The 11,589-nt window shown below is 37.5% G+C and overlaps 4 protein-coding genes across 4 annotated transcripts; 2 read left to right on the top strand and 2 right to left on the bottom strand.

The window, feature by feature from the left end:
• Positions 1-8: 8 nt before the first annotated feature.
• LOC136420207 (leptin receptor gene-related protein) lies at positions 9-924 on the bottom strand. The gene is made up of 3 exons (XM_066407047.1): positions 875-924; positions 745-819; positions 9-688 (listed from the first exon to the last, which is right to left on the bottom strand). The coding sequence occupies exons 1-3, from the start codon at positions 907-909 to the stop codon at positions 391-393; spliced, it is 408 nt and encodes a 135-aa protein (XP_066263144.1). The 5' UTR covers positions 910-924; the 3' UTR covers positions 9-390.
• A 1,128-nt stretch (positions 925-2,052) lies between these two features.
• TER94 (Transitional endoplasmic reticulum ATPase TER94) lies at positions 2,053-6,928 on the top strand. The gene is made up of 8 exons (XM_066407068.1): positions 2,053-2,256; positions 3,526-3,680; positions 3,739-3,940; positions 4,336-5,353; positions 5,451-5,568; positions 5,628-6,274; positions 6,432-6,586; positions 6,642-6,928. Exons 1-8 carry the CDS (start codon positions 2,240-2,242, stop codon positions 6,748-6,750), a joined length of 2,421 nt encoding a protein of 806 aa, XP_066263165.1. The 5' UTR covers positions 2,053-2,239; the 3' UTR covers positions 6,751-6,928.
• An 840-nt stretch (positions 6,929-7,768) lies between these two features.
• On the top strand, positions 7,769-10,119 carry LOC136420194 (TIMELESS-interacting protein). The gene has a single exon (XM_066407026.1). The coding sequence runs from the start codon at positions 7,901-7,903 to the stop codon at positions 8,882-8,884; it is 984 nt and encodes a 327-aa protein (XP_066263123.1). The 5' UTR covers positions 7,769-7,900; the 3' UTR covers positions 8,885-10,119.
• Positions 9,478-11,562, bottom strand: cpa (F-actin-capping protein subunit alpha). The gene is made up of 4 exons (XM_066407030.1): positions 11,268-11,562; positions 10,808-11,061; positions 10,482-10,752; positions 9,478-10,429 (listed from the first exon to the last, which is right to left on the bottom strand). Exons 1-4 carry the CDS (start codon positions 11,525-11,527, stop codon positions 10,345-10,347), a joined length of 870 nt encoding a protein of 289 aa, XP_066263127.1. The 5' UTR covers positions 11,528-11,562; the 3' UTR covers positions 9,478-10,344.
• Between the last annotated feature and the right edge of the window lie 27 nt (positions 11,563-11,589).

Genomic DNA, 11,589 nt, shown 5'->3' with positions numbered 1-11,589 from the left:
AAACTACGTTTTTATCAGTCATAAAAATATATTTGCTTTTAAATATTAGTTGCTATTACACAAATAAGAACTTCTATATTCAAAACTTAAACTATTAACAAAAATCAACACCGTGTGAAATCATAATACTTTAATTAACAATCGCTTTTCCATAACTTAAGGTAGATACAAAACACATATAACTACCTTAATCCTAATCAAAGGTAAAAGGCTCTTTTTTTTGCTTAAGATAAAAAAAGGTCTTTATCCAGGAGATAAAGGAAGGTCTTTACCAAGTAATACAACCATCCTAGTTAAGTGTCTCATTAATACAGCGTTGATACCAACTCTTCCATCCTTGCAGATATAATATATTACACACTTAACGCTATATGAGTTTTATTTAATCTATTACCACATGTTATAATCAGAATCGTCGGCTTCAAAGGCCAAAAAGAATCCGAGTATCGTTCCATAAATTATAACATTACCTGATAGGGTAAGCCAACAGGAGCCCCATGCAATAACAGACCCCCTAGCCAGCACTATGGGCAAGGCAAAGGAACACACTAAGATTCCCACTGTCAGGAAGATGGCCGTTTCCAAACAGGAATTGCCAGAATCTGAGTGATCAGAATATCTTTGGGCCATTAGAGTTGGAATGGGGGCTAGCATATAGAAGAGGACTACGAAGAAGGGCCACCATGCTCTGAAATGGTTAGTATTAATTTGGTTTTTTAGTCGAAGGGGGAATTTTGGGTTTACCCAAACTGTGGCAGAGAGCATGCTAGGATCACACAACCCATGCCGATTGATCCTGCAAAGGCCAGCAAGACCAACCTGGAAGATTATTGTTAATGTTTTCCATCCTAATTTTGAGAGGTTTAATACTTACGCTGTATGTGTCCAGTGATTGTGTGGGAGAGACATGGAAAAGAATTTAAAAAGAAATATTTTTATTAGATTGATGAAATATTTAGAAGTACTTGAGATATAAATGAACAAAGGTGCAATAACTGAATAAAATATTAATGTTTTTTATAAATGCAGAAGAACATACAATGTGAAGTAAATAGTAAACTTACAGTTCACTTTGTTTACAGATGATGCTACTATTTAGGTAACACTCTTGATGGACATACATAGCATGAAGGTGCATTCAGTTTAAATTTATTTTAGTTTTTATTTTTTCAGATATATGTATCCCCATTTAGAGAACTAAATTGTTTTGTCATGGTTTTAGAATAAACTGATAAACTCCTTTATTTGTAAATTTAACTTTCCACTCATCAAATATGATTTAAGATATTGAAGTATTGCCTTTGGACATCATTCTCAAAACAAATATTATATACAACATACTATAAATGATTCAATTCAACTTCTATGAGTGGAAAAGCACACATTGAGACTCAATAGTCTAGAATCCTGAAGCGACAACTTGGATTGTACAAGAGTTTGAGTTTGGCAATAATGAAAGAGCTGTGTTCGGTGCCGTTGCAGTATACCATTTTTTAAAGATGGTAACCACAACAGTACAAGCCTAGATGTAGCTGTAACTAAGAGCTATGTTGTGCTAGTCACACATGTGGTTCACGGCACTCAGCTCAATCTTAAGAAAAATTGTTAAGAATATGAAAAGAAGATGATTCATGACATGAAAAGGGGTACTTTAGCTTTTACTGATTTTATAGGAGAAGTACTTACATCTAATTCCTGCCATAATGCCAATACGTGCGTTTAATTGGGAAGTCACCAGGCACCGTTATTTAGTTGATTTTATTTGTATTTTCAAGCCCCAATACAATAGAACAGCATAATAATTTTCCAATCCCAAAGTAGTGAAGAAAATATAAACAATGAAACGTCATTGTCAGGTGGGGAATGAAAAGTCTCTAATAACGCTACCAGTTAATAGATGGCACCACGTTAGAAATCCAACGAAATAAGTTTGTATCAAAAGTTTACGTTCTTTATACCGTTAATGTAGAATTCAACATTACCGACCCAAAAATTTGTCGTCTCATTTTGTCAAGTCACCTGTTTACTACCTTCTGTCATTCAGTGCCAGTGTGTCAGTCACAACGTAAGCCATTCGGAAAAAGCTACGTCATTCCGATCACTAGTTGGTACAAAATTAACGATCGTCACTAAGTTCTGCGTTATTCCGGCGAAAATAGTGATCCCATCACCGTGAACGAAGTCCCGACACCCCATAGAATCGTCCAGTTGCACTTGCCCACCAGCACAACTAGCTGAAATGGCCGATCAACAAAAGTAAGTAGCCCCTTTGTTCCCGTTTGCCGGCAGGTGAATTTTAGCTTTCTGGTGCGATTTTCGAATTTGTCATCATGGTGGATGGTTCATTTTCGATCCCGGGCTATTAATAAATTGTTTGGCTTACGATTTTTGCAAGATTTTTCATGTAGAAGTCGTTAGATAGCAATAATAGCAATGAGCTGAATCAGCCATTTTCTTTTACTAAGACGGGGGGCTATTCCCTGATTGCTGATGTTAAATGCCGTGATAAGGGCATTGTTTTAAATTTGTTTATCACACAATCTCTTGTGAAATTTCTAGAAAATATTCCTGATTTATGGTTACACAGTACTATCAGGTTTACAAACATTCAGGTGGGGGTGGTTTGTGTTCCTGTAATGGGAAGGTCCATTTTTTTTGATACGGCAAAAGGGATTATAGATGTAATTTTACTGTTAAAATCAATTTTCTATTAAGCAGTAAATATTCTATCTTTGACAAAGATCACACAGTATTTTTTAAAATCATTCATTTTGCCACGTTAAGTTTAAGTGTAGTTTCCTTATGGAGCAGTTTTTTATTAGTTATTTTCCTTGGCATATATCAAACATTTAGTGATTTAATATTTATATAATTCATTTTTATTTATTCTGGACTAAAATTGTAATTGGTACGTAAATGTAAAAATTTGAGAATGAAACATACATGTATGTGACTAGGAGTACAGAAGAATATATAAAGGGATTAAAGAGGCACCTTTGGGACCCAGTCATCTGTTAGTCAGATGTTTCATAGTAACTAAAGGTTGTTGATTAGAAAAAAACTTGAGTAGGCAGTAAAATATTACATATATGTATTTTGAATAAATTCTTCTGTTATTTGTTGTCATCAGATCTTTGACAAGGATGTGTCTTGACAGTACCTCCTGCCAGTTTTTTTTTAATGGCCTTATAATAATGTTAATTTAGTCAAGGTTGCAAAATGGTTTTTTATATATTATCCTATGAAACAAGCTAAAAATATGCAGAAATGTGAGTTATTACCATTTTTTAGTTGATTAATAATTACTAAATTACAATTAAACAGTTTGATTTAAAAATAATTTATAATTTGATGCATCATAACACAAACCTTTTAAAAAATGCAATTTATAAATTTGATAGAAACCTGGCATTCAAAGCAGTTTTCAGGTGAAATTTAAAGTAATAGTTTTTAATAAAACTTACATCATCCACCTTTTATAGAACCCATAGAACTCAGAAATGAATTTCACCTTTATCCTTATAGTGATGATTTGGCAACTGCCATTCTCCGCAAAAAGGACAGACCAAACAGGCTCATCGTTGAGGAGGCTGTCAATGATGACAACTCTGTTGTAGCCCTCTCACAAGCTAAAATGGATGAACTGCAACTATTTCGCGGCGACACTGTCCTCCTCAAAGGTAAATGATTTCCTTATATCTCTCTCTATCAAGGGTAGGTGATTAATGATTTAATTAGGCAAGCGCCGCAAGGAAACTGTGTGCATAGTCTTATCTGATGACTCGTGCAGTGATGAAAAAATTCGAATGAACCGGAATGTGAGGAACAACTTGCGAGTCAGGTTGTCTGATGTAGTTTCAATCCAGCCCTGTCCCGACGTCAAATATGGCAAAAGGATACATGTGCTTCCCATTGATGATACTGTTGAGGGTCTTACGGGGTGGGTTTGGTATTTAAATGAAAATTTTTAAATTTCTCCAAATATGTGAGGTAAAAAACTGTTTAATTCACTTTAGTATTGGTTTTTTTACTGCGCATTATGTTGTATAATATTGATGAATGTTGAAATAAGACAAGTCTCTTTTACTATTATCAAGATACTTGCTTTCCTTCAATGACATTTTCTTGACAATGGGGAAGAAATATTTTGCAAAAGATGGACTGTATATTGAGCACTACAAAAGGTCTATGTAGTAATTTAATCAAATGTATATTTTTTGGTTAGTTGCAGTATAAACAAGAAAAAAATTGTTAGCGGTGATTAAACGGATTTCATTTTGCAACTAGTTAATGGTTTAGTTTTGTAATATATATGCTTATATTCCCATTTTGCAGCAATCTCTTTGAGGTATACCTAAAGCCTTACTTCCTCGAAGCATATAGACCGATCCACAAAGACGACGTGTTCATTGTTCGAGGAGGCATGCGCGCCGTCGAATTCAAAGTCGTTGAAACTGATCCCTCGCCTTATTGCATCGTTGCCCCCGACACTGTAATTCATTGCGATGGCGATCCCATCAAACGTGAAGAGGAGGAAGAGGCTCTGAACGCTGTTGGGTATGACGATATCGGAGGTTGCCGAAAACAATTGGCGCAAATCAAGGAGATGGTGGAGCTGCCTCTGAGGCACCCCTCACTGTTTAAGGCAATTGGTGTCAAACCTCCTAGGGGGATTTTATTGTACGGACCTCCAGGCACTGGGAAAACGTTGATTGCTAGAGCAGTAGCCAACGAAACTGGAGCCTTCTTTTTCCTGATTAATGGGCCAGAAATTATGAGCAAGTTGGCTGGAGAGTCGGAGAGCAACCTGCGCAAAGCCTTTGAGGAAGCCGACAAGAACTCCCCGGCGATCATTTTCATTGATGAATTGGACGCCATTGCTCCTAAGAGAGAAAAAACCCACGGTGAAGTAGAGAGACGTATAGTATCTCAGCTATTGACGCTGATGGACGGCATGAAGAAGTCCTCGCATGTGATCGTAATGGCGGCTACAAATAGACCCAATTCTATCGACGCCGCGTTGCGTCGCTTTGGTAGATTCGACCGAGAAATCGATATTGGTATTCCCGACGCCACTGGTCGCCTGGAAATTCTGCGTATCCACACCAAGAATATGAAACTGGCGGATGATGTTGATTTGGAACAGATCGCGGCTGAGACTCACGGCCACGTAGGCGCCGACCTGGCATCGTTATGCTCCGAAGCAGCATTGCAACAAATCAGGGAGAAGATGGATCTAATCGATCTGGAAGACGAACAAATCGACGCTGAGGTGTTGAATAGTCTCGCCGTTACCATGGAAAACTTCCGTTATGCCATGACAAAGAGCAGTCCCAGTGCACTCAGAGAAACTGTAAGTTTCAAGCGATTTGTAGGATTATGAATGTGTGATTCCCTTGATTAATTAATGAATTTTTTGTAAAATTAAAAACAAATTGTTAATGTTTTAGGTGGTGGAAGTGCCTAATGTCACTTGGGAGGACATTGGCGGGTTAGCCAACGTCAAGAATGAACTGCAAGAGTTGGTGCAATACCCAGTTGAACATCCTGATAAGTTCCTTAAATTCGGTAGGTATTTTGACTCATCTTCTCACTCATATTTATAAAGAACAACTTCCTTTAATCAGGCATGCAACCTTCAAGAGGAGTACTATTCTATGGTCCACCAGGTTGCGGTAAAACTTTGTTGGCCAAAGCCATCGCCAATGAATGCCAAGCTAACTTCATTTCTGTCAAAGGCCCGGAACTGCTCACCATGTGGTTCGGTGAATCTGAGGCTAACGTTCGGGATATCTTCGATAAAGCCCGTTCAGCTGCCCCATGTGTGCTATTCTTCGACGAATTGGACTCCATAGCGAAATCTCGAGGTGGCAACGTTGGAGATGCCGGTGGTGCAGCCGACCGTGTCATCAACCAAATTCTGACAGAAATGGACGGTATGGGTGCGAAAAAGAACGTGTTCATCATCGGGGCCACCAACAGGCCTGATATCATCGATCCCGCTATATTACGTCCCGGTCGTCTCGATCAGTTGATCTACATCCCGTTGCCCGACGAAAAATCGCGTGAGCAAATCTTCAGGGCAAATCTACGCAAGTCACCCGTGGCAAAAGATGTGGATTTGACGTATATTGCCAAGGTTACTCATGGATTCTCCGGTGCCGATTTGACTGAGATCTGCCAAAGGGCATGCAAGTTGGCTATCAGGCAATCCATTGAGGCGGAGATAAGGAGGGAGCGAGAACGGGCGGGAAATCCCGCGGCTGCAATGGATGTAAGTAAGGGAAGAAAACTTTGTGCATAAAGCGTTAAAAACACAGGAACTTTTACATTTTCATGAACGATAACCATGATGTCAAATCGCCTTTCCCTTTTTTACTATTTTTTATATTTATTTATGTATGTTTTTGATGAAGACGGTTTTTTTGCAGCTGGACGAAGATGATCCAGTGCCGGAAATCACTAGAGCCCATTTCGAGGAAGCGATGCGCTTCGCCAGACGTTCAGTGTCTGACAACGACATTCGAAAGTACGAAATGTTCGCGCAAACATTGCAGCAGTCGCGAGGTTTCGGCACTAACTTTAGGTAAGTATTCTTCTTCATCATTTATATGGGCATTTAAGCAAATAAATTTGTATAGATTCCCTTCGAGTCAAGGTGCTCCAGCTCAAGGCGGACAAGCGCCACCGCCTGTGGCGCCTGGAGATCAAGCCAACTTCGACGATCCTGAGGACGACCTATACAGTTAGAAACGTCCCGCAGTAGCGGGTAACGAATGTCGCGGACGGTGGTGTTTTTTTATATACGTGTATTTATTTCAATCGTCGATTGATCTACTTAGCATTAATTAATAATATTCGGTTTATTTCATATGTTTTTGATTTAGAGAGTTTTCAACTACAAAATAAATGAAGGAAATATTTATAATTGTTTGCAGCATTTCGTCGAAATCTTGGGGAAATAAGTTGTAAATCGAGTTCAGTAAATTAACGTCCAGAGATGTACACTGGATATAACCAACTGTTAATCTTCGTGATGTCAGTTGGCTTTCGTCTAGTCTATTTTTTGTTTCATGGTTCTGAATCATTTACGACAAGTAAGAGTGAGATGGAGTTTTACTTGGAGCCCACAAATCCCAAATGCAATGTTGGCTGCCTAAATAGGAAAATGAAGGATTGTTGCTTCATGGCATACCAATCTTTATTTGACAAAGAACGATTTTGTAAAAATTCATTTTAATTATTTTCTTGGCTTGAAGCGTGTAAATCAGAGGTTTATAACTTATGCTTAGCGAGTTCGTTATTAAACTATAATAATAGAAACGATAATTAATGAGTTAACAGTGAATATTATACTTATATACAAAAACATTGTCAAAATGGCCTCCTGATGACATAAAGAAAATTTATTTCTGTGATTTATGATGTCATATTTTTAAATGACACGTCATTCTATCGTTTTTCCCAATTCTACCGATTTGCAGTGTTTGCTTTCCGCAAAATTAAACAATAAAGTGCATTAAAACATGCCCGGCATTAACAAAGATCAAGAACACGACCCAAAAGACCCCGAGAACCAAGAAAACGCTGCTCAAGTACCCCAGGAAGTGCATGAATTGTCCCAAACGGACCGCATCAATAGGCATTTATTGGTTGCATTTTTACAAAATATTAATCAGGGAACTAACCAAGAGGCCCCCAGTCTTAATGGAGCTGCAGCTGTTGATAGATCTGAATGGAGTGATAATGAAGAAAACCACATAAGCCACTAAAAACAGAGACAAAGCATAATAGGGTTTGATTGAAGTCCTAATCCAACATTTTCTTAATAATAAAGGTCTTTTGACGCTAAATTACCTCCAAATAGTGATCCCAAAATTCAGCATTAATATCAACAAACATGTCTTCAGATGATGAAACATCAGTCCGTAGTAGAAGTCCTATTTCTGATATTGAAGATAACCCAAATCAAGGCTTGGATTTACTTGAGAGCCCTGAGGAAGTTCAAAGAGATGAAACTGGCGATGACACCCAAAACAAGCAGGTTGTTAAGCCCAAACGCATAGTCAGAAACCCACAACCAAAATTAAACTCAGAAACACTCAAAGGGCCTAAAGGCATTGCAGCTCTCAGCTCTTACTTTGATAGAGTAAAGTTCAAAGGTAAAGGCCACGAAGAGCAAGACTTAAATGCTGTTATGAAGACTTATGAGTATTGGTTCCATCGTCTGTTTCCAAAATTCCCATTTGACACTTGCATGGATCGACTAGAGAAACTTGGATCTAAGAAAGAAGTCCAAACCCACATCAAAAGAATACGTTTTGATATGCTGGTTGAAGATAACCCAATTATTGACTCTTCAGATGAAGAAGCTAATGTTGAAGGCTTCGTAGATGCAACCCAAGTAGTGGAACAAAATATTAAGTTTGATCAACTTGTTGCAAATTCTTCAGTTGAATTAACTGCAGAGCAACTGGAGATAATGAGACTCAATAAAGAGAAAGCAGCAAAACTGAGAAGGGAGAAGTTGAGAATGATTCAAGAGAAGGCTGCAGAGTGTAGAGTAGAACCTGTAAGTGGGACTCTGGAGCTAAGTACTGCAGAGAAGTCTTATGTTGGTATCGTTGATGATTGTTTGGTCCCCATAGATAGGGAAGAAACTTTCAATTCAATGGACAAAAATGAAGAAATGCCAAGGCAGGCCTTAGTTTGTGATAACATATCTGTAATAGAGAGTGATGAAGAAGCAAATACTGTGATCAGAGGCAAATCAAACAATTCAAAAAAAGGAATTTTGCAAATTATTGATAGTGATGAGGAATTGGAAGAACATAGTAATATAAGTCAAGGTAAGGCTTCTTTGACATCACAAACTAATTATTGAATCATAAAAGCTGGAAAATGCTGCAATAGAAGTAGATGAGGAGTATATTGGAACTAACAAGAACAGTTAAGTGAAAAACGTGTTTTAAATGTAGAAAATAAACTGAATGTGTCTATCCAGAACTTGGTGGAGAATGTTTGTGTTTTAATTTTTTAAGTTGAATCATTATAAATAGGCTTTTTTTAGGAAACGTTGGTATCTCATGTTTCAATAAATAATGGAGTTCGTTTAGTTTTATTACCTTTGGTGGAATACTCTTTAAAAACTTGTAGAGTTCTGCCATCTAGTAATTAAAAGACTAACGTTTTCTAGTGAAATTACTAGTGAAAACGGTTTAATTCGTAGATTGCGCTATAAATGTCGCCACATTGACGTTGGATGATCATTTGTTGAAAATTTTTTCAGCCGAAGCAACTGGTGTACGTGACAATTTCGTACTAAAAAATTTAAATGCTCCAATTTTAGTAAGATTGGGTTTCGCAATAATCATACGATACAGCATTGATATACCGTAGTCGAAATTTGAGTCAAGAAACCGGTTTTTTGGGTTAAGAATTTTCATATGATATTTTTCGGAACAAAAGAAGCGACGCAACGTTACTTAATCTTTTTATTGAAAAATAACCCATACAACGTCGATTCTAACAAGAATATAAATCATTTTAAATATATATTCAAAAGGGCAGCGTTCTGTGGTCACAATACTAAGAATCCCTCCTACTTTAAAGCCTCCCCAGTCAATTCCCTGTTTTCACGTAATTAGGTAATTAATTGCGGAAGCTTCCCTTGACACAACATTCAAAAGTAACAAACTTAAGAACGTAAGCTTAGGGTTGTAATAATACTTGAATCTTTAGGGCTTAAATAATAATAATAGTGATAAAGGTAATAGTGTGCTTATTAATAAAAAACTGAAAAAACTTAATTATTATACAAATGAAATAGCTAGTAATAGTACAGGGTTAAACGCAATTTAAGCTTACCTATTTATTAGAAATAGAAATTAGGGACTAAAATTTAGAATCAGTATAATAGATATTGGGTAGTAAATGCTTGTGATATTGCACTAAATTGACCTCAAGGCGCGTTCGCAATTTCGAGCTAACGAATTGATCTAAGAAAATAACTTTCGTCGCTTGGAGTATATACAATTCAAGGTGACAAAATACATAAAAATGCAATCCAAAGCTTTATGACATTATATACAGCAACGCCCCATTTATTAATGCTTCTAGCAAACTCAACAGCAAACCAAAATCCTATTTTTTTCCCTAGCAAAACCTTTACTTTAGGATATTAAATCTGACTTCCATCGCCTTACAACAGCAGTGAACTAGGCCAGGAAAAATAAAGCGATCAAGGGTGAAACACCCTGTATAACCCCAAATAATAATTGTCATAAAAACCATAGTTTTAATCTAAGAAGTTTCGCTTATTAGTATTATTTAATCCATACCCAATCATTGGGATTTGTTCAGCTCCTTTCCGATGCTGTAAGACACAATCTTGTTCCAGTCTATTTTTGTGCGGGTGACGGGCAGCGATCTGTAACCACACAACTCAATCTCTATGATCTTATAATTACAACAAAACTTACCTTCGTAATGCCTTGAATGTGGTCTCAGACATTGTTTGGTAGTTTTCAGAAATGGCAGTTTGATACAAATTTTCTGCCTCATCGATGGCCAAAACAATATCTTTGGCCGTTTGACACTCTGTGGTCACAGATACCGACTTTTTAACTTCTTTAGTGCTGACCAGTTGAACATTACCCTCTTCATAATAATGCACTTGCACCTTCAAGATTCCTTTTAACTCGGCAGTGGAGTTCCCATTCAGGGATAAGAACCATCGGCTACGCCACCTGCCTAATAATGAATTTTTTTTGGAATATTCAAATGATGTGCATGTGTCTAAACTTACCATTCCAAAAATTGTTAGGCTGAAACTGATGATCTTCTATGCAAGCAGTCAGAGTGGTTACTCCTCCTTGATTACGACCTACCACTATGCTTACTCCATCTTTATAGTGATTTCTTGTGTATTGAAGAAATTCATTATCAAGGGCTGAGCGCCAGGGCTCTGCCGTCGAATCTGGGCTGAATGGTTGATAGTCTGAAGCTTCTTTCCGAAGATGGTCATACCGAAAGCTTTGTCTTGATCGAGGATCAAAGAATCTAATCCAAAAACATTAAATCAAAAAGTAAATTTTGAAAATCGCCAATATCTATCTAGTCATTCATAGGGAGATTATTATTATTATTGTAAAAACTGTGAATCATCATATTTAAAGATGTAGGTTTTTGGGTTCAGATTTTATGAAGTAAATTGGTCTATGAAGAGTGGAAGTTCTATACGAGGCCATAATAAGGAACTTACTTACCTATTATTTCCTAAATCGTTGTATTCAGTAATAAGCCCCAAATGCTCACAATTTTCCAAATCAACGGGGGTCAATTGGTCTTTGTTGTACAGGGCGAACGCCTCGCTGGCGCCTTCCTTGAGGAGGTCGTCGTTGTTGAGCAACTTCCGCACGTCGTTGAAGACCTCATTGAACTCCCCGGGGGGCGAATGCAGGATGAAATCGGAGACTATTCGCACTTTTTCTTGGTCCGAAATAATTTCGTCCCCGTCCGTCGCCATCTTTAGGTTGGGTTTTGGCTGGCATATAAAGTGTCAAAAATGGACTCAGATTAATGACATAT

This window comes from Euwallacea similis, chromosome 3 (genome assembly GCF_039881205.1).
Source record: "Euwallacea similis isolate ESF13 chromosome 3, ESF131.1, whole genome shotgun sequence".
NCBI lineage: Eukaryota > Metazoa > Arthropoda > Insecta > Coleoptera > Curculionidae > Euwallacea > Euwallacea similis.
The sequence above is the reverse complement of the archived record's forward strand: the minus strand, read 5'-3'. Positions and strand labels throughout refer to the sequence as shown.